Raw genomic sequence first — 25,488 nt, 5'->3', positions numbered from 1 at the left:
TGCATTCTATTCTATAACATTCTACTGTATCTTAGTCCATGCAGCTCTGTCATTGCTTGTCCATATATGTATATATTCTTAAATCCCATTCCTTACTAGTTTTGTGTGGTTTGGGATTATGTTGTGAAATTGTTGGATATTACTTGTTAGATATTACTGCATTGTCAGAGCTAGAAGCACAAGCATTTCGCTATACCCGCTATAACATCTGCTAGTGTAACCGGTGTGAAATGGCTAGCTAGTTAGCGGTGCGCGCTAGTAGCGTTTCAATCGGTGACGTCACTCGCTCTGAGACCTTGAAGTAGTTGTTTCCCTTGCTCTGCAAGGACCTCGGCTTTTGTGGCTTCGAGCGTGACTGTTGTCGATGTGTGCAGAGGGTCCCTGGTTCGAGCCCGGGTAGGGGCGAGGAGAGGGATGGAAGCAACACTGTTACACTAAACACATGTATGTGTCAAATACAATTTTATTGTATTTGATTTGGGTAGGCTGTGCACATTTGCTATTTAAAGCAACAGTTTTTGTGACAAAACTATCGGTAGAGTTGAAAATGCGAATTGAACTATATAATTTTATTCAGTACATAAAAACTTAAGGGAAAAAGTACCTTTTATTTGCACTGCGGCATTACACACTGCTTTTTTCCCACAACAAGTCAATTTGGTGGAAACAGCACTGGTGGGAAAATGCACATATTTTCTTTATGAGGATTTTAGAGTAATCCAGTGAAAATATGTTCACAATTGGATGGAAACTAGCTAGTTATGGAAATAAAAGTTCTGAAATCATGTTGGCGCACTATTTAAAAAGAAGATGGAGAACAAGCTATAGGACTAAAAATACCAGAGGTACAGCTGACTAGTGCTAGCTAATGCTACCTAGCAAAAACATTTCAATAAATAAAACATAGTAATATAGCAATATTTAACTGTATCGATTTCCCCCCACCCAATCACTAGTAGTAGGCCTAGGCAAGCTAATGTTTGGTGTACCTATTTTTTACATAGTAGCTACATTGTGGAAAAAAAAGAAAACAACAACATAATGATACTACAAACACGTTATTTTTTTTAAACAGTTGGTAAGCTAGAGTCAGATACTGGTACAGTATCTCAAATCGTTATGGTGCATAAAAGTGGAGGAATTCAGATTTGATGTCTTCCTTTGAGCACTATCTATCTATCCACATACTTTTTTTAATTATGGCATGCTCAATGTGCCTATAAATCAGCGCAATCTACTGGTTGTTTTTTTATTGCTGCAATCTTGGAGCTAGAATTGGGATCATGTGTAAACTGTGCTAATGCCAATACAAAAAAAGTAAAGGAGAGCATTTTACAATATGGGGAATTTAGCAAATGAGGCGTTTGTGGTAAGTACATGGGGGCCGCCATCTTTTTATGCATCTTCGCCATTATTTTTACAGCCAGAAATCAGGTGTGCTGTTATGGACATGAGACCCAAAATCACAGATATATGAATATTTGATTAGACTGCACCACTTTAACCACTGCTTTACCCAGTATTCAAACCCTCGCGAGAATTTAGTTCGTACCCTTCCAAATCTCGTGATTCTGTGAATCGAAGGAAGACGTGAAGTGCTAAAGAAATATCTATGTAATAGCATCTTTTTTGTTTTAGTTAAGTCAAACCCAAGAGCCGTGTTTTAGAAAGGTAAGACATAGCTATGCCTGGAATGTATTTATCAAGATATACTTGCAAATGTGGGTTGTTTGCTAGCTTAACGTTAAGTTAGCTTGCTAGTAGCGTGATCCGGAGGCTACTACTAGCTAGGCCTTGCCTTTAGCTATCAACATTGTACATTCTCTGTATGTTTTGGTGGTTACATTATCTTAATAAGCTAGCTAACTAAGTAATTATAATATGAATTGTTGGAGGAAACGTAGCTAAGTTTGTTATCCTGAAACATCTTTACTCCAACTTTTTGGCTAGCTAGTTAGTACAGTGGCAGTATTAGTTAGCAGCTAGTAATTCGTTTTTAGTCTCATCCAAGCAAGGATTGTCTGAACTAAGTTATCTAGCTAACTAAAATCATTGTGCAACTCAGTCTCTTTATAGGAGACCTCTGCTCCAAGAATGTCGGACAGTGAGGACAGCGACTTCTCTGACAACCAGAGTGAACAAAGCAGCGAAGCCGAGGAGGTGGACAAAAATGAGGCCGAGGTAAACTAGATAGCTAACAAGGCTCTAGCTAACACTGCATGCTAGCTAACAACATTAAGCCTGCTAATCTAACTAGGTAGTTAGGTAGATAGCTGTTAGCAGCTCGGTCACATGGCAGCGTTGTAATTCGTGTAAGATAGGGTTTCCAGCACTGTGATTACACACATAATAAATAAAGACCATAGTCATGTAACTAGCTAGTAGCTACCAATCTAACAACACAGCGCTAACGTCAGGCTATGCAAAGTAAATAGCTGGCTGTGCATGGATATAACTTGCACAGTGTGAATGGGTGGGTGGAACAGATGCACCTGTGCATGGATGGCCCTCAATTTGCTACTGTATCAGAATTGATGCTAACAAAACACCTCGATTGGCTCCAAATGGACATTGCAAGTTTCACTGCATTTGACATAACTTGTGAGTGGTTTGAATGTGTACCCCTATATAGGAAGATGGGCAGGCAAGTTTATCTGGCAGTGATAAGGCAGCAGAAGAGGAAGGGGAAGACTTGGCAGAAGAGGATGAGTATGACGAAGAGGAGGAAGAGGATGATGATGACCGTCCCAGAAAGAAACCCAGGCATGGAGGTTTCATCTTGGATGAAGCCGGTAAGACAATTCTTCACTCTAATAATACCATCGCGGTGTAGAATAGCTGTACACATGTTCTTGCTCACCAGCACCTTTTAATTTAATGTATCTGAAAGAAACTCTAATTTTCCCTCTCGTTTTGTTTAGATGTGGATGATGAGTATGAAGATGAAGACCCATGGGAGGAAGGCGCTGAGGATATTTTGGAGAAAGGTGAGGTCACACATGCGGTCATGTTTGAGGATATCTATCACCTGAGAGGGAATTATATATGAACAATGTTGGGGCAGTTGTCTGTTGATGAGGACTCAGTCCATGAACTTTGTTGCATGTAAAATATTATAAAATGACTTTCCAACGGGTGGTTTGCAGATGCTTTGGCATGACAGATTTATCTGTAGTATTGTTTGGATTCAGGAAGGGACGGGAAGCATTACAAATACAATCAAAAAAATCGACGCCAAAATTATTTTCTGTGAGAGTATTGACTGTGTTCTTCCTGTGCTAATAATTCCTTTTCTTGTGCATGCCTCCTTCAGTTAACGGTAAATCAATTCCAGATTTTCTGCTGTCTGTTTTCCTTGTATCTAATTCAATGGATTAGTTATATCTCATTCAACAAGTCACATTCTGTTATAACTCCACCCACATTTCAGCACTACTGCACATCTAATCAAAAGGAGCACAGACGGCAAATACATTATTGGGTTCTCCTATAATAACTGAGGCTACCTGTATGAAGTAGTACATTAATATATTGTATTTGACAGCTGTGACCTATTTACTAGTCAGGAAAATATTGTAGAAATGTTGTTGGATGGTATGTTAACCTGACACCAGCAGAGTTATGATTTATCAATAGTCAATAATTTGACCATGGTGTTCTAGGCACTTACGTGATCAAAGAGGGAACCAAGTGTGACCATTTGCCTGAAATGCTACCTGTTAGAAGAAAGCTAATATGTGTGAATTAGCTAACTGATATTGTTTAAGCTTTTTGTGGCACATCAATCAGCCATATCACAAAGACTCATAAGCATCCACACTACAATCATCCATATTACAATTGTCCATTGTCTCATGTGCCATTCGGTGTAGTCTTTAACCATGACTAATGTTTATTTTTTCCTTTCATTTGGTCCTGCCTGTGCCCATATCACTCTTTGCTGTGTGCACATGACACTTAATGTATGTTCCTCCCTCTACCTAAACCTGCCTGGCCCGGAGCAGAGGAAGCTGAGGGTAAGTGTTATCTTACTTCCTCCAATATGAAAAAGACCCACCTACCACTTGGGGCTAGACATACAGTGCATTCAGAAAGTATTCAGACCCCTTGACTTTTTCCACATTTTGTTACATTACAGCCTTATTCTAAAATGGATTAAATAGTTTCCCCTCAATCTACACACAATACCCCATAATGACAAAGCAAAAACAGGTTTTTAGAATTTTTTGCACATGTATTAAAAATGAATAAAATAAATATCACATTTACATAAGTATTCAGACCCTTTACTCAGTACTTTGTTGAAGCACCCTTGTCAGCGATTACAGCCTCGAGTCTTCTTGAGTATGACGCTACCATCTTGGCACACCTGTATTTGGGGAGTTTCTTCCATTCTTCTCTGCAGATCCTCTCAAGCTCTGTCAGGTTGGATGGGGAGCATCGCTGCACAACTATGTTCAGGTCTCTCCAGAGATGTTCGATCAGGTTCAAGTCTGGGCTCTGGCTGGGACACTCAAGGACATTCAGAGACTTGTCCCGAAGCCACTCCTACGTTGTCATCGCTGTGTGCTTAGGGTCGTTGTCCTGTTGGAAGGTGAACCTTCGCCCCAGTCTGAGGTCCTGAGCGCTCTGGAGCAGGTTTTCATCAAGGATCTCTCAGTAATTTACTCTGTTCATCTTTCCCTCGATCCTGACTAGTCTCCCAGTCCCTGCCGCTGAAAAACATCCCCACAGCATGATGCTGCCACAATGCTTCACCGTAGGTATGGTGCCAGGTTTCCTTCAGACGTGACACTTGGCATTCAGGCCAAATAGTTCAATCTTGGTTTAACAGACCAGATAATCTTGTTTCTCATGGTGTGAGAGTCCTTTAGGTGCTTTTTGGCAAACTCCAAGAATGGCTTCCGTCTGGCCACTCTACCATAAAGGCCTGATTTGTGGAGTCCTTCTGGAAGGTTCTCCCATCTCCACAGAGGAACTCTGGAGCTCTGTCAGACCTCCTTGACCAAGGCCCTTCTCCCCCGATTGCGCAGTTTGGCCGGGCGGCCAGCTCTAGGAAGAGTCTTGGTGGTTCTAAACTTCTTCCATTTAAGAATTATGGAGGCCACCGTGTTCTTGGGGACCTTCAATGCTGCAGACATTTTTTGGTGCCCTTCCCCAGGTCTGTGCCTCGACACAATCCTGTCTTGGAGCAATTCCTTCAACCTCATGGCTTGGTTTTTGCTCTGACAATGCGCTGTCAACTGTGGGACCTTACTGTATATAGACAAGTGTGTGCCTTTCCAAATCATGTCAGATCAATTGAATTTACCACAGGTGGACTCCAATCAAGTTGTAGAAACATCTTAAGTATGATAAATAGAAACAGGATGCACCTCAGCTCAATTTCAAGTCTCATAGCAAAGGGTCTGAATACTTATGTAAATAAGGTATTTCTGTATGAATACTTTACGAATGCGCTGTAGGTGTACACAGATAGGTTCTTAAAATACCATTTGTTTGAGCTGAAGGGAACTTTTACATTCAATCTTATATGTTCAATCGTTTTTTTTGTGTGATTTGTAATGTCTTCACCGAGTCTGCTTTACTCTTCAGTGTCCAACATTGACCATGTGGTCCTGGATGAGGACAACTCTGGCTCCCGCAGGCTGCAGAACCTCTGGAGGTAATGTGTTCTTAGTGGCTAGGCTTCTTTCCATTGATATTTCAGTTGTGTCTATGCAGAGCTGTGTTGTTGAAGTCTGACATTTGAATGCTTCGATATTTCAGAGATTCCAGAGAGGAGGCCTTGGGTGAATATTACATGAGGAAATATGCCAAGCAATCAGGAAATGAGTGAGTATTTTCAGAGTAGTAATCTGTCAAAATAGTTGGGCCAAATTTCCATTTCAACATACATTTTACCGGTTATCCCCTTGGCTGAAATATCGGTTTTGATTCCCTCTAGTTTTCCTGGGGGTTCTGAGGAACTGTCTGATGACATCACCCAGCAGCAGCTGCTCCCTGGCGTCAAGTATGTACCCCCTTTACCAAAATGGGGAATGGATTTTTTGTGTACTACAACGATCCAATATATTAGTTTTCTCAATGTTCTTGGTATTATGTTTTCTTTTTCAAAGGGATCCTAATCTTTGGACGGTCAAGTGTAAGGTATGGAGCTTATATTTTTGTGTAGACATCCTAAAGTTCAGCACACAATTTAAAAAAAGTTATTTTGCCTATGTCATGCATTATTTTGTCATTACAGATTGGAGAAGAGAGAGCAACTGCCATCGCCTTGATGAGGAAATTCATTGCCTATCAATTCACAGACACGGTATGTCCCCGCCCTCATTCTCTGCATGGAAATGTTCCATGTATTAAGATGCTAATGTTTGCATTTAGTGTGTTATATGATTGATCTTTTGATAGCCTGTACTCCTCTTGTAGATACAAAAAAAATGGGAGCTTTGACAACCTGTGAAACAGTTTTAATTTCCTACACAGCCCCTCCAAATCAAGTCGGTAGTGGCTCCCGAACATGTCAAAGGTTACATCTATGTGGAGTCGTACAAGCAGACTCACGTCAAAGCTGCAATTGACGGAATAGGCAACCTGAGGATGGGCTTCTGGAACCAGCAGATGGTTCCCATCAAGGAGATGACCGACGTCCTCAAGGTGGTCAAAGAGGTGACCAACCTCAAGCCCAAGTCCTGGGTCCGACTCAAGAGAGGCCTCTACAAAGATGACATCGCCCAGGTATGCTTAAAACACATCGTGGAAGTCAACACTTGTGAAGACTGATGAAAATTGATTTTGAAGACAAATGGAAATGTCCTTACCATATTCTTGAAACATACATGTATTCTACTTCTTTAGGTGGACTATGTGGAGCCCAGTCAGAACACGATATCACTGAAGATGATTCCCAGGATAGATTTAGACAGAATCAAGGCCCGGATGAGCATGGTAAGCAACAGCAGCACTGTTGTCACGACCTGTCTCCTCACCACCCTCCACTTTGATATCCCCTGACACTCTTCTTTTTGTCTGTCTCCCAGAAAGACTGGTTTGCAAAGCGGAAGAAGTTCAAGAGACCAACCCAGAGACTCTTCGATGCAGAAAAGATCAGGTACAAAGACTATAATTTTTGGGGATTTCATTACACTATCCTAAATGGGTAAGATCACCGCCTCGGTTATTCATGGTGTTTTCTTCCAGGTCACTTGGTGGGGATGTCAGCCATGATGGGGACTTCATGATATTTGAAGCTAACCGCTACAGCCGCAAAGGGTTCCTCTTCAAGAGCTTTGCCATGTCTGCTGTGGTAAGACGACCATGTTGCCTCAATACCACTGTTTTATTAACCATTTGTTGACAGTCCTATAGGGGAGAAACGGGGCAGAAAAGTGGTCTTGGTTATCTGTCTCTTTATCGTCTTCTACAGATCACTGAAGGAGTGAAACCCACTCTGTCGGAGCTGGAGAAGTTTGAGGACCAGCCAGAAGGCATTGATCTGGAGGTGGTGACTGAAACTGCAGGTAACAGCCACCTCTAAAGCATACACAGGATATGAGATTTGATATTTACTTGCTGGTTTTCATTTACGTGTGTGTATTTGCTTTTGTAAGAGACATGTCTTGTTGTGTGATCACAGGTAAAGAGCGTGAGCACAACCTCCAGGCTGGGGACAACGTGGAGGTGTGTGAAGGGGAGCTGATCAACTTGCAGGGCAAGATCCTGAGTGTGGATGGCAACAAGATCACCATCATGCCCAAGCATGAGGACCTCAAGGTAATGTCAAGCGCCAAACAGACAATGACTTTGGAAGAACATTTCAGATGTGTCCTACTAGAGTTGGGCCTAAAGTCAAATTCACCTTGGTTAGAATTGTCAAAACGGTACAAAATGTTCTGCAGGTTTTTGACAGAATTTTGTGCAGATATTCTCAGGCCCTAAAGTAAGATATTCAGTCTACATGTTGTTGAAAACAACCCAAAGACAAGGACCCTGGGTCAAGCCGTTACAAACCAGATTCTTGTTTTTCATAGGAATGACGTGTTGTTATTTATTATTTTAGTCACATAAATTGGAATTTAATGAGAACTACAAGTAAACCAGGGGTGGGCAATCAACAGAGGGACGATTCTTTTTTGTTGTTGTTTCGATGCATCAATTTGTGGCCAGAAAAGGGATGTTTATTTCCATTGTTTCCAATGTTCATTATAATTACTGCATACTTTCTATCTGGTTTTAGAAGTTCAAGTGTAGCCTGGATTTGTTTTTCAACCCACAATAATCATTTATAGAGAGGCACCAATGTGGATTTATTTTTCTTTTCTTTTCCATTTTAAGGCCTATTTAACCATTCTTGCACAGATTACAAACTGCAACCAAGATACATTTATTAAACATAAGAATGAGTGAGTTTTTGTCACAACCCGACTCATGGGAAGTGACATAGAGGTCTTATAGGACCAGGGCACAAATAATATAATAATAATAATAATAATAATCATCATCAATAGTTTTGCTCTTTATTTAGCCATCTTACATATAAAACCTTATTTGTACATCAAAAATTGTGAATAACTCACCACAGGTTAATGAGAAGGGTGTGCTTGAAAGGATGCACATAACTCTGCAATGTTGGGTTGTATTAGAGAGAGTGTCTTAAATCATTTTCCACACACAGTCTGTGCCTGTATTTAGTTTTCATGCTAGTGAGGGCCGAGAATCCACTCTCACATAGGCACGTGGTTGCAAAGGGCATCAGTGTCTTAACAGCGCAATTTGTGAAGGCAGGATACTCTCTGAGCGCAGCCCTATCCAGAAATCTGGCAGTGGCTTCTGATTAAATTACATTTTCACAGAACAGCTTGTTGCAATTTTGATCAGGCTCTCTTGTTCAGATATTGGTAAGTGGACTGAAGGCAGGGCATGAAAGGGATAACGAATCCAGTTGTTTGTGTCGTCCGTTTCGGGAAAGTACCTGTGTAATTGCGCACCCAGCTCACTCCGGTGCTTCGCTATATCACATTTGACATTGTCCGTAAGCTTGAGTTCATTTCCACACAAAAAATCATACAATGATGGAAAGACCTGTGTTTTGTCCTTGTTAATGCAGACAGAGAAGAGCTCCAACTTCTTAATCATAGCCTCAATTTTGTCCTGCACATTGAATATAGTTGCGGAGAGTCCCTGTAATCCTAGATTCAGATCATTCAGGCGAGAAAAAAACATCACCCAGATAGGCCAGTCGTGTGAGAAACTCGTCATCATGCAAGCAGTCGGACAAGTGAAAATTATGGTCAGTAAAGAACTTTAAGCTCATCTCTCAATTCAATAAAACGTGTCAATACTTTTTCCCTTGAATACCAGCGCACTTCTGTATGTTGTAAAAGCGTTACATGGTTGCTGCCCATATCATTGCATAATGCAGAAAATACACGAGAGTTCAGGGGCCTTGCTTTAACAAAGTTAACCATTTTCACTGTAGTGTCCAAAACGTCTTTCAAGCTGTCAGGCATTCCCTTGGCAGCAAGAGCCTCTCGGTGGATGCTGCAGTGTACCCAAGTGGCGTCAGGAGCAACTGCTTGCACGCACGTTACCACTCCACTATGTCTCCCTGTCATGGCTTTTGCGCCATTAGTACAGATACCAACACATCTTGACCGCCAAAGTCCATTTGATGTCACAAAGCTGTCCAGTACTTTAAAAATATCATTTCCTGTTGTCCTGGTTTGCAGAAGAGGATGTCTTCCTTAATTGACCCCCCATAAACGTAACAGACATATATCAGGAGCTGTGCCAGGCCCGCCACGTCTGTTGACTCATCCAGCTGTAACGCATAGAATTCACTGGCTTGTATGCGAAGCAGTAATTGTTTCAAAACATCTCCTGCCATGTCACTGATGCGTCATGAAACAGTGTTGTTTGATGAAGGCATTGTCTGTATAGTTTTTTGGCCCTTTCCCCCAGCATTATCCCAGCCATATCTGCGGCAGCAGGAAGAATTAAGTTCTCCACAATAGTATGGGGCTTGCCTGTCCTAGCCACTTGATAACTCACCCATATAAGACGCTTCTAGCCCCTTCTTATTAATGGTATCTGTTGCTTTTATACATGTGTTACTACTCGAAAGTTGTCTTAATTCTCGCTCAAACTCCCGTGGCTTATTTTTCAAATTGGCATGTTTCGTTTCTAAATGTCTGCGCAAGAGTTTGTTTTTATTTGTTTTTAGTCATTTAGCAGACGCTCTTATCCAGAGCGACTTACAGTCAGTGAGTGCATACATTCTTTTTTTCATACTGGCCCCCCGTGGGAATCGAACCCACAACCCTGGCGTTGCAAACGCCATGCTCTACCAACAGAGCTACATCCCTGCCGGCCATTCCCTCCCCTACCCTGGACAATGCTGGGCCAATTGTGCGCCGCCCCATGGGTCTCCCGGTCGCGGCCGGCTACGACAGAGCCTGGATTCGAACCAGGATCTCTAGTGGCACAGCTAGCACTGCGATGCAATGCCTTTGACCACTGTGCCACTCGGGAATAGAGTGAAGGTTTCATAGAGTTGTGAGTACATTTGCACATATAACACACAGTGGCTGAGGAAAGGCAGTACTCCCAATATAAGTGAACCCCAAATCAATGTAGTTCTCATCATATTTGCGCCTCTTCGATGGTCCAACGTCCCAGTCTGTTGTTCGGCGCTTTCCCAGGTAAGGGGGCAGTAGCTCTTCGGCTGCATCAGATTCACAACTGTCAGTGTCCATGCTAGCTGGGCTTGCAACAAATGAAGAATTACTAGCGTTGGATGTGCTCGTGGAAGCACAACAACTTGTGTATCGTCGACAGGTGCAGGTGTAGTACTGCTGGTAGTAGCAGTACTACCAGTAGAGCTGGTATGTGTCTCTATGGACACAGGCCTTACTTAAAAAAAAAACTATTCATCCATTTTCGAGCAAACGGACTGAGCAGCAGCTACGTTTGGCTACATACGGACCGTTAGTGGAATTCCCGCGAGAGAGTAACGGTTAATGTGATTGGATGTTAATTATTTGACTAGGCTACCTGTATTTGACATTGTGTTGTTATTTAGCTGAACACTAGATGGTTTAATTTTATTTTGGGCAGTGAAACGAGGCTACTCAGGCGAGAAAAAAACATCACCCAAATGTATAGCCCCATTGGAAAAAATAAATAAATGGACTGTTTGAACATTTGAATCACATTTTTATTTGGCGTACCCCCGACGGCATTGCGCGTACCCCAGTTTGGGAATAGACGGTTTACAGTATACTAAAATGAACAAATATTGTATAGTATATACCAGGGGTGGGCAAACCTTTTGGCTCAAGGGCCACATTGAGTTTTTGAAACCAAGTGAAGGGCCACATACTATATGCGTGACAAAACATGTGAAGCCTTTATTCATTTTCACATTGACACGCAACTACTAGTGTACTGTAGGTGTACATACAGTGGGGAGAACAAGTATTTGATACACTGCCGATTTTGCAGGTTTTCCTACTTACAAAGCATGTAGAGGTCTGTAATTTTTATCATAGGTACACTTCAACTGTGAGAGACGGAATCTAAAACAAAAATCCAGAAAATCACATTTGTATGATTTTTAAGTAATTAATTTGCATTTTATTGCATGACATAAGTATTTGATACATCAGAAAAGCAGAACTTAATATTTGGTACAGAAACCTTTGTTTGCAATTACAGAGATCATACGTTTCCTGTAGGTCTTGACCAGGTTTGCACACACTGCAGCAGGGATTTTGGCCCACTCCTCCATACAGACCTTCTCCAGATCCTTCAGGTTTCGGGGCTGTCGCTGGGCAATACGGACTTTCAGCTCCCTCCAAAGATTTTCTATTGGGTTCAGGTCTGGAGACTGGCTAGGCCACTCCAGGACATTGAGATGCTTCTTACGGAGCCACTCCTTAGTTGCCCTGGCTGTGTGTTTCGGGTCGTTGTCATGCTGGAAGACCCAGCCACGACCCATCTTCAATGTTCTTACTGAGGGAAGGATGTTGTTGGCCAAGATCTCGCGATACATGGCCCCATCCATCCTCCCCTCAATACGGTGCAGTCGTCCTGTCCCCTTTGCAGAAAAGCATCACCAAAGAATGATGTTTCCACCTCCATGCTTCACGGTTACTCATCCTTCTTCTTCCTCCAAACACGGCTTGTGGAGTTTAAACCAAAAAGCTATATTTTTGTCTCATCAGACCACATGACCTTCTCCCATTCCTCCTCTGGATCATCCAGATGGTCATTGGCAAACTTCAGACGGGCCTGGACATGCGCTGGCTTGAGCAGGGGGACCTTGCGTGCGCTGCAGGATTTTAATCCATGGCGGCGTAGTGTGTTACTAATGGTTTTCTTTGAGACTGTGGTCCCAGCTCTCTTCAGGTCATTGACCAGGTCCTTCCGTGTAGTTCTTGGCTGATCCCTCACCTTCCTCATGATCATTGATGCCCCACGAGGTGAGCTCTTGCATGGAGCCCCAGACCGAGGGTGATTGACCGTCATCTTGAACTTCTTCCATTTTCTAATAATTGCGCCAACAGTTGTTGCCTTCTCACCAAGCTGCTTGCCTGTTGTCCTGTAGCCCATCCCAGCCTTGTGCAGGTCTACAATTTTATCCCTGATGTCCTTACACAGCTCTCTGGTCTTGGCCATTGTGGAGAGGTTGGAGTCTGTTTGATTGAGTGTGTGGACAGGTGTCTTTTATACAGGTAATGAGTTCAAACAGGTGCAGTTAATACAGGTAATGAGTGGAGAACAGGAGGGCTTCTTAAAGAAAAACTAACAGGTCTGTGAGAGCCGGAATTCTTACTGGTTGGTAGGTGATCAAATACTTATGTCATGCAATAAAATGCAAATGAATTACTTAAAAATCATACAATGTGATTTTCTGGATTTTTGTTTTAGATTCCGTCTCTCACAGTTGAAGTGTACATATGATAAACATTACAGACCTCTACATGCTTTGTAAGTAGGTGTTACGTGAATTATTTAACAAACTATTTTAGTGTCTCTGTGCGTCTCCCAAAAGGTTGTAAGTCTTTTGGGATTTAAGTAACGGCCAGAGTCCCGGTCTGCATAGTCAGAGATATTTATTCATTGAGAATTCTGCCATCACAATTTCAGAGTCCATCTTTTATACTCATACGTCATACAAAAAGAAATCCCTTCCCTCTGTAGGCGGCCTGTAGTTTTCCACTCTAAAACTGCTCTACTGACCTTCAGTTCACACACACACACACACATGCATACACACATACATACACGCACACACACACACACACACACACACACATATCCTACTCCCTGCTTTACTCAGTTATTGCCGTTCTCACAATATTCTGCACCATGTTTTCATAACAGTTTCTCCCCTCCCTAAATTGGGAGGCCTCTTTATCTTAGTTTCTCAGTTGTCTTTGTTGTCTGGCCTAACTCTTACTCACATTGCTAAATAGTGGCTCAATGCCATAGCCTTTACTGGTCCTACACTCACACATTTCTAACACATTATACACAGTTTCAGGGTGTAATAATTAGTCATTAATAATTAATCTATCAATTCCACCCTTTGACTAAATATTACACACATACAAAATATATGTTGTTATAGAAATGAATCACACTCATTGAAGTATATAAGTTGGTTTGCATATTTAATACATTACAGGTTCATCAGTGTTACCCCATGATTAAAAGCATAACGTTACTTTTTAGCAATGGTAACTAGTACATCATACTTAAAATGAGACTTTAATACACAAAAGATCATTACAATAACTTTTAAACTAGAGATTTATAGTTCTAGGAAAACATCCAGTCTCAAATTATCTGGATCGTCGTCGTCCTCCACCAAGCCTGGTAGGTCATATCCTTCAGTCGGAGTCCGGGATTGGGCCGTATCTCACCATCTGTTGGGAAACCGCCTTGCTCACCAACCCTCAGACACAGGGAATAAGACAACATCCACAAAGAACAAGTATACCCATAGAAGCTATAACTTCACCCAGAATAGTTACAACAATAGTTTTCCATTTACCAAATATGTTATCAAACTAACCGTTTATGGAGCTATCAATACCAGAGTTCTCAGCCAGTTCGTTTGCCAGCGTGGTGAGTCCCTGAAGCGCTTTGGTCACGGACCCGTCCGGTGCTGTATTGTTGGGGATGAAAGTACAGCACATAGATCCAAACAGAACACAAACTCCGCCCCGCTCAGCCAAAAGCATATCTAAAGCTATTCTATTCTGCCATGTCATTAAGCTAGTTGCCGCTGTCTGCTCAGCTAATCCCTTTATTGCATCACGAGTGTGGTTTATAAATCTTTATAATTTATCCAATCTAAGTTTTTATTAATTGTTGACCACCAGAAAATACTTGATTCAAACCCAGCTGCGATCTGATTCCTAGCTTTGAATTGTTCTGGAACCCCTCGAGGTACTCCTATCCCATCAATATATATATCCTTTCATCAAAGGATCCCGGGAGGAGGTTCTACTTTCTACGTGACAACTCACCAGTCTCTGACACGTTTGATTGTTTGCGTATGTAGGTGAGTTCACAATCAGTTATCACCACACAACCATCAGATGTCAGCACGGGCCTGGTTTTGGTTCCTAAAATCCTCTGGCTGCAACAAAGAGGAGAGATTAGTCATGGTCTCTTTTAGTTGTGATATTCTCTGTGTGGGAGCAGGAGCTAAGATGCCTTACCCTGTATCCTATCTTATTAGTCCTAGAAAAACAATAAGACTCCCCTGTGACTTCAAACGGAGGCAACCCAGGTCGGGATGACTTTGTTATCGGGGGATACAGATAGTGCAAGTTACTACAAGACTCTTTCACCACATTCCCAGGTGGCTTGCATGGAACCTGACAGAGAGTTAAAGCCTGTCAAGGGGAACGGAGTAGTTGTTAACCTTGGTTTGGCTGTCCTACAGGCATAACAGTCCTCTTTAGACCGTATACTGAATCCATTCCAACCACAGGTTAAAATCTATTTACTCCGTCTCCATCTGTACTACTTCCTTCAGGTCTATAGTTTGCACTGTCTCACTACCTCCCTCAGAGAGGTTTACTCTATAGGGTGCCCCAGTTGAAGAAGATATCTCACTTGTCAGGTCTGTAATCTGTTTTAGCATAATTCAGACTTTCAGACAGTACATACCCTCATATGGGTCGCACTGCCATTTCTGATAATTCCCTACTTTCACAATACTACACCTGTCCCTAAACTGTGTATGGAGATTGACATATCCCCCCGCTTGGTATAAGCAACTACATAGTCCCAGGATGTACATGGTGACATACATATGGTGATGTCCTTCCCTAAAGTCCCTAGTATTTCCCCTTTCCCTACGTCTAGCTGTCTCCTATGCCTTTTCAACTTGTGTTAGGTTAACTACCACTTCTGGCTGAAACAGGAGGGTCCGTGTGTGTTTAGGAATATGGCCCCCACAATCAGACAGCTACCTACCGTCGGGAGACCTGTGAATCCCCACCCTCGCCCTGAGAACATGTCAGACGCCAAAGGCCAACCCATTGCTTCACCTTCTATCGAACTCACACAGGGATGATCAGACAGGGTAAGGGAATCTTCGTTAAGGAGCCAACCCCCGAGCCCTAGTGATGATCGGTTCTTTCTCCTAACTCTGTTTGTTCGTCAGGTGTAGCTGGGTTTACCTTTTTGCAGTGAGTGACATGCACCCAGATGGATCTCTCAGCTATTCTGCTGGCAAAGGCAGTACTTGGTAGGGCCCTTCCTGCCAGGCCTGCTTCAGTCTCCTGGTTAGATAGAGTGGGTCACCTTCTCCTTTAGTTCACCTGTGGGGCACAAAACCTCTGACATACAGGTGTGGTTAATAAACTACCTTCTCACGTGTTCTGCTAGGGTGCTCTCTAGTTCTATGTCTGCCTGTCTGGTCCTGCCAACTGTGGCATTCTGTAAGGTCTTCCAAACACTTTCTCAAAGGGGGATAACCCATCTTTATCTGGGGTTACTCTAAATTTCTTCCCTTCACTCCGTGATAACTCTATAAAATCAATTTCCAATTGCTGGAAAGGGTACTTAGCCGGAGGATACTCACCCTGAGGTGCCCTTTGTCTGCCCTGGTGATTATTTTGAGCACAGATAACACATCTTGAAATTTTTTTATTTTATATATATTTTTTTTTATAATGAGTAATCCCATATGCCACAAAGTGTTGTCTAATCTGTTCTACCATCCATCCCTCCTTTTGACACATGTCACTGCCCATGTGTCAATATTATCACCTACCTAACAATCACTTAGGTAATATTGGTAATTTATCATCCAATTGCCATCCCTTATTTTTATTTATTGGTAAAATAAACTATCTTAAAGTCCTCCTCTCATGCCTTTAGAATTTACCAGTGTGGATGATTAATTAACACCAGAAAGTTAAAAACAGAGTTCAGAGGCAATTGAAATTCCATCCCATAGTATACCAAACATTACCATTATTCTAAATATTTAATAAATGTTGCTTATCCCAAGTGTTCATTAATCCTCATGACATTCATTCTCATAAGAAATCATATATACCCCAAACTTAGCCAAAACCTAAAAACTCCATAAAATTCACTGTGTGCTCCTCTAAGACCTATCACCCTTGACCTGCTGAAAACCCCCCAAAATTGTAACAACAAGGCTTTATAAACATCATACTAGGTGTGTTGTTTTTTATTTGAAAACCCCAATTAAAAAACAACAACCAAACAGCCAGGTCATGAGGACTCCTGATTTCTCTCTTCCCCTTCTGCCTACAGTTTCTTAACTGGTGCCCTTTCCTTGCACAGTAACTACACGGTTCCTCACATTCTCTAGCAAAATGTCCCGTTTTGTCACAATTGTAACACTTCCACTCACTCCTGTCTCCACTATTACCATTTCCTTCTTGTCTGTCTTTGCTACCGTAACCTCTCTTCTCTCCTAGGTATTGACTAATAGTCTCACTGTCTCTAATTCAACACAAAACCCCATCATCCAATGTACTCCCAGCAGAACTGGAAAAAAACAAAACAGACTGTGATTTCCAGGACACTGCACCTTTGTTTCTGGCCTCACTATCTCCCCGGGAATTGGCCCTCCCTCAAGGTCCCTCCCAATCTGCTCTTGGTAAACTGCAAACCTTTTATTGCTTCTGGTTTCATAGGGTATTGCTTCTGATACGGCCTATGATTAGATTTGGGTATCACCTGTACTGGAATTACCCCTTTTATTAATCCTACGTCTGCTGGACCCCGGGACCACAAATGCTCTGGAACTTATTTTAAGTCTGACTCCTGTTGTTCTGTCAACAGGTATTCCTCTCCTCAGCATCTGCTATTCTCATCTAAATGTACTATCTGTGGATGGGCTGTGTTGATCGCCACTCACAATATTGACCCAATCAGTGATCCTCTTACCCTTGGATACCCACTGGCCCATGTCTTTCCAGTCCTCTGCTGGCTCCTTTGCTAGGGACACATGTGGGCTCCATATGTCCCTGAACAGTCTCTGACTTTGGGGCCCTAGTTCCACCTCCACTACTGCGTGGGTGTTGTCATAGTGAAACCATTTCAAGGCTATAGTCCTTCCTGTGGTTTTAAATAATGCTTTCTAATAGATTGCATCTGGACCTGGGTGTTTGTTATACCAGAGAGTACAGTGTAGGTCATCGGGGGACATTTTAGTGGGGCCTGGTACTACATCATCAGCAAGTTCCATCAAGGTTCGGGGAATATCAGTTATTCCCCCCCTAAACAAATCTTGCCTATACCAATAACATGGCTCCCCTTCCCCACAGACCACCATATTGTCTCTGACTATGTGTACTTTCATTCCCCTCTCAGCGGAAATGACAGCCACATTCAATTTAGTCATTACATCACGTCCTAGTAAATTTACCCGACACAGCTTAGATATCAGGATGGGTATGGTTGCCTCTCATCCTGATTGGTCATGTTTTAGGGTTATTGGGGCTGATAACCTTTCAATAAATTGATGACCAGAGGCAGATCGCACTATGATTTTCTCCCCATCAATCCTGACTCCATCTGGCTTGTCTGTTGCACAGGTTGCTGTCCTGCAGGCTCCCGTATCACAAAGGAATTTAATTTTCATACCCATTACTGTCGATGTCAAATAAGGTTTATGTTCCTGTTGAAGTGCTAAGTCAATAGTAGCCAATTCAAACACCTCACAATTTGGATCAAAGGGTTCCTTAGTCTTCCCCCCACTAGAGTCTACTATTTCTCCCTCAAGGACTAGTCACGCCTTATCTTCCTCTTCCTCACCCTCAAAGCTGGGGGATGGACTTCTCTCTCTCTCTCTTCTCTCTTTTCTCTCCTGTCTGACTTTCTCTGCCCTTGTCCTGTACTCCTCTATCTCTGGCTCTTCCTCACCTTCATCTTCCCTTCCTCCTCCAGCCCCTTCTTCCTCATAGGGAGGTGGGGCCGGTGGGGGGGCAACATTATTCCCCTGCACTCTCCTTCTCCTCCCTACGTATTCATCATCTGGATTTTCTCTCCATACCTGGTCTGCCAAGTTTGGATATAACCTTTCTGCCCTCTGCTCTGGGGGAGGCACGGAGACCTCAACCTTCACTTCTCTTTCCCTCTCACTCACTTCTCTTTTCTTCCTGCCTTCTTTCTTGGCTCTGTCCTGTCTGTTATTCTGCTCATGATGGATTGCATGTCTCTCTGAGGCTATTACACAATTCAGTTATTTTCCCAACATACTCTCCGTGATCGGCCCATGGCAAAAAGTGTCCTCTGGGCATCCCCTGAAACCCACTGCCCTCTAACGGCAGCCCAAACCTTACTATTCCTGTTTTGGGGTGGGTCATTCCTTCTACCGCTCTGGCCACGTCCTCTGTGTTCATGGCCTGTCTGCTAAATGGCATATTATTATTATTACTGTATACATCTAAGGTTGCTGGGGCCCCTTTCATTCCCCGCCAATAGATTAGGTAAGGCTATCAGTGGGTACTGGCCCCTCCTACTCTCTCTCTCTCTCACTGCTTATTTCTCCTTTACACACCTTATGTATCTGTTTAAGCATGGATTCGAGTTTATCTGCGTCTAGACGTCCCTCAAAACCATACCTCTCCCTCCACCTGGTTACATAATGGAGATTTCTTCTATCCCTGGATTCCATTTTAATTACATCAAGTATTTCTCGTCCCCAGTAAATTCTGGGACCTCTTGTGAGGATTTGCCCCCCCCCATGGTTGGTACTGTTAAAAATCCCTTAGCCACCTCTTCTATATAACAAGTCAATTTAACAAGTAATTCAAAATAGCTTCACACAACAACACCTTGAATCACCCCTTCCTGTATATGTAATCTTGACTAGTCCCCCAGAATTATCTCATACTTTTACAGAGGGATTGATCCCCACAATGTAATCTTGATAATTCCTGACAGTCTCATACAACAGGAATGGGTTCTCCCTCCTCTATACAACCACCTGGAATTATTCATGTGACTCTTGAGCAAACATTAGGTCTCACACGTATACAACCTTACATGATTATTGGTGTTATATCGGTAACCTGGAGTTTATAAGGCTCCAGAACGGATAGAGTTACAGCAAAATCTACAGTTGTTTGTGACTTTTGACTTTACTAATATTCTATTTCTCACACATGCTATTTTAATTCCTTCTGGTGTACTTTTTGTATTTGTTTAACCCGGATTATTTGTTGACTGTTCAATAATCTCTTACAGGTTACATCCCATAGGTGTACTTTTAATAGTTCCTTCTATTTCAACACCGGGTAGTTTCTTTTGGGAATGGCCTATTACCGTGAATCATTACGGACCCACCACCAGGTTGACTAGTCCCCCAGAATTATCTCCTACTCTACGGAGGAATCTATCCTCACAATGTAATCTTGATAATTCCTGACAGTCAACCCCACATTTCACTTAAAATGGCTACGCATTGATCAATTTGCTACTTTTCAATATTTTAGCAAGTCCTCAAATCAATTTCACCAAGTTAATGAATAAAGACTACTGACATTATCCTTGCAGCCGAGATTCAATGTAGGTTTGGATTCCGTCACCGTCTCTGTCATTAATCAGGTGTCCTCTGGCCTGTTTTAACCCTTAATGTCAAAGGGCAGGACTTTCTATTTACGAATATATCATTCGCCCATCGACGGTTTTCAGAGTTACCTGGAATGACAGAAACGGGGTATTGGAGTCCGGCTCAGAAGGACCAAGCTGTTACGTGAATTATTTAACTAACTATTTTAGTGTCTCTGTGCGTCTCCCAAAAGGTTGTAAGTCTTTTGGGATTTAAGTAACGGCCAGAGTCCCGGTCTGCATAGTCAGAGATATTTATTCATTGAGAATTCTGCCATCACAATTTCAGAGTCCATCTTTTATACTCATACGTCATACAAAAAGAAATCCCTTCCCTCTGTAGGCGGCCTGTAGTTTTCCACTCTAAAACTGCTCTACTGACCTTCAGTTCACACACACACATGCATACACACATACACACACACACACATATCCTACTCCCTGCTTTACTCAGTTATTGCCGTTCTCACAATATTCTGCACCATGTTTTCATAACAGTTTCTCCCCTCCCTAAATTGGGAGGCCTCTTTATCTTAGTTTCTCAGTTGTCTTTGTTGTCTGGCCTAACTCTTACTCACATTGCTAAATAGTGGCTCAATGCCATAGCCTTTACTGGTCCTACACTCACACATTTCTAACACATTATACACAGTTTCAGGGTGTAATAATTAGTCATTAATAATTAATCTATCAGTAGGAAAACATGCAAAATCGGCAGTGTATCAAATACTTGTTCTCCCCACTGTATGCTTGCAGAACAATTCTACCCTTGTACCATCTCTACCCTTGTTTTTTGTGAACAAATATTTCACAAAATTGATATAATTTATAACATCACAGACAGTCAAACACACACACACACACAGATCCTGCATCTCTACCCTTTTAAAGTACAATCAAACTTAGTCACAATATGCACATTTAAAAATAGATATATATTACAGTGAGGGGAAAAAAGTATTTGATCCCCTGCTGATTTTGTACGTTTGCCCACTGACAAAGACATGATCAGTCTATCATTTTAATGGTAGGTTTATTTGAACAGTGAGAGACAGAATAACAACAACAAAAACACATGTCAATTTTTAAAAACTGATTTTCATTTAAATGAGGGAAATAAGTATTTGACCCCTCTGCAAAACATGATTTAGTACTTGGTGGCAAAACCCTTGTTGGCAATCACAGAGGTCAGACGTTTCTTGTAGTTGGCCACCAGGTTTGCACACATCTCAGGAGGGATTTTGTTCCACTCCTCTTTGGAGATCTTCTCCAAGTCATTAAGGTTTTGAGGCTGACGTTTGGCAACTCGAACCTTCAGCTCCCTCCACAGATTTTCTATGGGATTAAGGTCTGGAGACTGGCTAGGCCACTCCAGGACCTTAATGTGCTTCTTCTTGAGCCACTCCTTTGTTGCCTTGGCCGTGTGTTTTGGGTCATTGTCATGCTGGAATACCCATCCACAACCCATTTTCAATGCCCTGGCTGAGGGAAGGAGGTTCTCACCCAAGATTTGACAGTACATGGCCCCGTCCATCGTCCCTTTGATGCAGTGAAGTTGTCCTGTCCCCTTAGCAGAAAAACACCCCCAAAGCATAATGTTTCCACCTCCATGTTTGACGTGGGGATGGTGTTCTTGGGGTCATAGGCAGCATTCCTCCTCCTCCAAACACGGCGAGTTGAGTTGATGCCAAAGAGCTCGATTTTGGTCTCATCTGACCACAACACTTTCACCCAGTTCTCCTCTGAATCATTCAGATGTTCATTGGCAAACTTCAGACGGCCCTGTATATGTGCTTTCTTGAGCAGGGGGACCTTGCGGGCGCCGCAGGATTTCAGTCTTTCACGGCGTAGTGTGTTACCAATTGTTTTCTTGGTGACTATGGCCCAGCTGCCTTGAGATCATTGACAAGATCCTCCCGTGTAGTTCTGGGCTGACTCCTCACCGTTCTCATGATCATTGCAACTCCACGAGGTGAGATCTTGCATGGAGCCCCAGGCTGAGGGAGATTTGACAGTTCTTTTGTGTTTCTTCCATTTGCGAATAATCGCACCAACTGTTGTCACCTTCTCACCAAGCTGCTTGGCGATGGTCTTGTAGCCCATTCCAGCCTTGTGTAGGTCTACAATCTTGTCCCTGACATTCATGGAGAGCTCTTTAGTCTTGGCCATGGTGGAGAGTTTGGAATCTGATTGATTGCTTCTGTGGACAGGTGTCTTTTATACAGGTCACAAACTGAGATTAGGAGCACTCCCTTTAAGAGTGTGCTCCTAATCTCAGTTCGTTACCTGTATAAAAGACACATGGGAGACAGAAATCTTTCTGATTGAGAGGGGGTCAAATACTTATTTCCCTCATTAAAATGCAAATAAATTCATAATGTTTTTAACATGCGTTTTTTTCTGGATTTTTTTGTTGTTATTCTGTCTCTCACTGTTCAAATAAACCTACCATTTAAAATTATAGACTGATCATGTCTTTGTCAGTGGACAAACATACAAAATCAGCAGGGGATCAAATACTTTTTTCCCTCACTGTATATGACTGGAGACATGCAAAATGTAACAGCAGATGTGTAAAAAAAAAAAAAAAACAGATTCTAAAATTAGGGTAAAACATGGTAAGAGCATCCATTTCATTTGGAATGGTATGTTTTTGAAAGGATATTAAGGAACAATTCTCATCTCCTTTGTGAGCCATATTTACAGTTATCCAATCACCTCAGCCCAAATCTGACTGATTAGTTATTACCTGTATCCAAGTGCATTGCTGGATAATTCTCACTGCATAACCATCACCATGAAAAGCATAATCCTTGCCTACCCCAGTCACGGTTATTCGGGTCTTAATGTGAACAATGGGTCTGGTCACCTCTCTTGGCAAGGGCATCAAAGTCTGGTGTCATCTTTGATGTAGAGTTTCTCAGAACAGCTGACAAGTGGTCATTTGTTAAATTTGACCTGTGACGGGATTTGTTGTAATTCATGACTGAGAACATTTGTTCACACATGTGGACCCGAATAAAACAAGGATTCTTTGGGCGTGCTTTTTAATGTTTGGAAACTTTGTTTCATTCAGTGAGCCGTAGAACTGGTCTATTGTTTCTGTTTTGTACTTCTCCTTCAAATCACTGTCACATTGGATGTCGCTGAGCTCCAATTGTGTGTCTGGTGGTGCTTTCTCACTGTCGAAAGATATAAGTTCCAGCTCAGTCTCAATCTTGGTGAAGTCTGAGAAGCGGCGGGAAAACTCAGCATGCAGGTCGATCAAAGTGCTACTGTATGTCTCAGTGCGGCACTGCGATGTGGGCGCGTTCAGTGCGGATAGTGTCGGAAAATGAGCGAGAGACCGGCTGCTCATTTGTCTGGAGAACAGCAAGTTTGGCCTTGAATGCTTTCACGTTGGAATACAGTTCATGAACAAAGACAATTTCCCTGCAGTTTCACATTTAGATCGTTCAGATGCCCCAATATGTCCACACCGAAAGCAAAGTCAGTCTGTCAGTCTGTCTTTCGAACACATCTAATGAATGACCCGGGGTCAATCGGTTACAAACCAGGGCCCAGATTCACAAAACCTTCAGAAGAAAATTATTCTTAACTGCCGTTTTTTCGTTAACTAGACTTATGAAGAAAGTTAAGCAAAGTTGCTATCACTCAATAAAGTTATTGGAAATGTTCTTCAGTTAAGAAGAAATGGGATTCTACCACCATCTCTCCTATCATGGACAACACCTTATCCTCCAGCTGGTCCACATGAATGGTCGATACCCCCCCTCCAGTCTTCCACTCCCTGCTTCTCTCAGCTCCCTTCTTAGCAGCCAACTTGATGCCGGACCACTCGTTCACGGCGTCACTGTCCCTTGCCATATCCCCGACGGCAGAGACAGACCGGCCACTTTCACCCATCCTCTCTTTTTGGTCTCTGCAGTGACCCTGCAGTTATCGAGTCTCCCCAACAGCAACCTTTTCCTGGCTGCTATTTCCTCCACCATCACTTCAAGCTCTTGTTTGCTGAAGTTTTTTATTGCGCTTTCCTTGGTTAATCCATTTTTGTTTTTGATATAGCTGGTCTGATGGCTACAATGTGTGTGAAATAACGTTTTTGTTTATAAAGGGTTCGTGAGCCAACAACAACAACTGTATATATTTATGTATTTTTGAAGTCAGAAGTTTACATACACTTAGGTTGGAGTCATTAACTTGTTTTTCAACCACTCCACAAATGTCTTGTTAACAAACTATCGTTTTGGCAAGTCGGTTAGGACATCTACTTTGTGCATAACACAAGTAATTTTTCCAACAATTGTTTACAGACAGATTATTTCACTTGTAATTCACTGTATCACAATTACAGTGGGTCAGAAGTTTACATACACTAAGTTGACTGTGCCTTTTTAAACAGCTTGGAAAATTCCAGAAGATGATGTCATGGCTTTAGAAGCTTCTGATAGGCTAATTGACATTGTTTGAGACAATTGGAGGTGTATCTGTGGATGTATTTCAAGGCCTACCTTCAAACTCAGTGCCTCTTTGCTTGACATCATGGGAAAATCAAAAGAAATCTGCCAAGACCTCAGAAAATAAATTGTAGACCTCCACATTTCTGGTTCATCCTTGGGAGCAATTTCCAAACGCCTGAATGTACCACGTTCATCTGTACAAACAATAGTACGCAAATATAAACACCATGGGACCACGCAGCCGTCATACCGCGCAGGAAGGAGACGTGTTCTGTCTCCTAGAGATTAATGAACTTTGGTGCGAAAAGTGCAAATCAATCCCAGAACAACAGCAAAGGACCTTGTGAAGATGCTGGAGGAACAGGTACAAAAGTATCTATATCCACAGTAAAACAAGTCCTATATCGACATAAGCTGAAAGGCCTCTCAGCAAGGAAGAAGACACTGCTCCAAAACCACCATTAAAAAGCACCTCACTAATGTCAATGCCACGTAAGAAGATATTAACGAAGTTCATAGGAAAGATATTCCTGAGGATACTATGAATTCCTAAGAACATTTTGAGGAATTACACTTACGAACTATCTCATGAACTTCTTATGTTTTTTCGTAAGTAGTGTAAGTAGAATTCAGCCCCAGATTCTTGTTTGCATAGGTGTTATTTATTAGTGAAACCACAAACTGGAATTTAGAGAGCACAAACTCCAATCACAGCATGATGAAGACATTAAGCTTCCCAGAAATGTGGGAGGTATAGAATTACGGGAATAATAATAATGCCATTTAGCAGACACTTTTTATCCAAAGCGACTTAGTCATGCGTGCATACATTTTTGTGTATGGGTGGTCCTGGGGATCGAACCCACTACCCTGGCGTTACAAGCGCCGTGCTCTACCAGCTGAGCTACAGAGG

At 42.3% G+C, this 25,488-nt stretch overlaps 1 protein-coding gene across 2 annotated transcripts in view; it reads left to right on the top strand.

The window, feature by feature from the left end:
• Positions 1–1,531: 1,531 nt before the first annotated feature.
• The window catches only part of LOC121562856 (transcription elongation factor SPT5-like), a 36,243-nt gene continuing 12,286 nt past the window's right edge, over positions 1,532–25,488 (top strand). The window contains exons 1-17 of one of the 2 annotated variants that reach the window (XM_041875024.2): positions 1,532–1,671; positions 2,066–2,181; positions 2,633–2,792; positions 2,922–2,987; positions 3,314–3,319; positions 4,005–4,016; positions 5,596–5,665; positions 5,770–5,835; positions 5,948–6,013; positions 6,120–6,150; positions 6,248–6,316; positions 6,487–6,738; positions 6,859–6,948; positions 7,041–7,111; positions 7,201–7,306; positions 7,427–7,520; positions 7,637–7,773. In XM_041875024.2, coding sequence (XP_041730958.1) covers positions 2,095–2,181; positions 2,633–2,792; positions 2,922–2,987; positions 3,314–3,319; positions 4,005–4,016; positions 5,596–5,665; positions 5,770–5,835; positions 5,948–6,013; positions 6,120–6,150; positions 6,248–6,316; positions 6,487–6,738; positions 6,859–6,948; positions 7,041–7,111; positions 7,201–7,306; positions 7,427–7,520; positions 7,637–7,773 — 1,383 coding nt within the window. In that variant the 5' untranslated portion in view covers positions 1,532–1,671; positions 2,066–2,094. The remainder of the gene's footprint in view (positions 1,672–2,065; positions 2,182–2,632; positions 2,793–2,921; positions 2,988–3,313; positions 3,320–4,004; positions 4,017–5,595; positions 5,666–5,769; positions 5,836–5,947; positions 6,014–6,119; positions 6,151–6,247; positions 6,317–6,486; positions 6,739–6,858; positions 6,949–7,040; positions 7,112–7,200; positions 7,307–7,426; positions 7,521–7,636; positions 7,774–25,488) is intronic. The other variant, XM_041875028.2, reaches the window with a different exon arrangement.

Source organism: Coregonus clupeaformis, chromosome 5 (genome assembly GCF_020615455.1).
Source record: "Coregonus clupeaformis isolate EN_2021a chromosome 5, ASM2061545v1, whole genome shotgun sequence".
In the NCBI taxonomy this organism is placed as follows: domain Eukaryota; kingdom Metazoa; phylum Chordata; class Actinopteri; order Salmoniformes; family Salmonidae; genus Coregonus; species Coregonus clupeaformis.
This window is presented reverse-complemented; position numbering and strand designations above follow the sequence as displayed.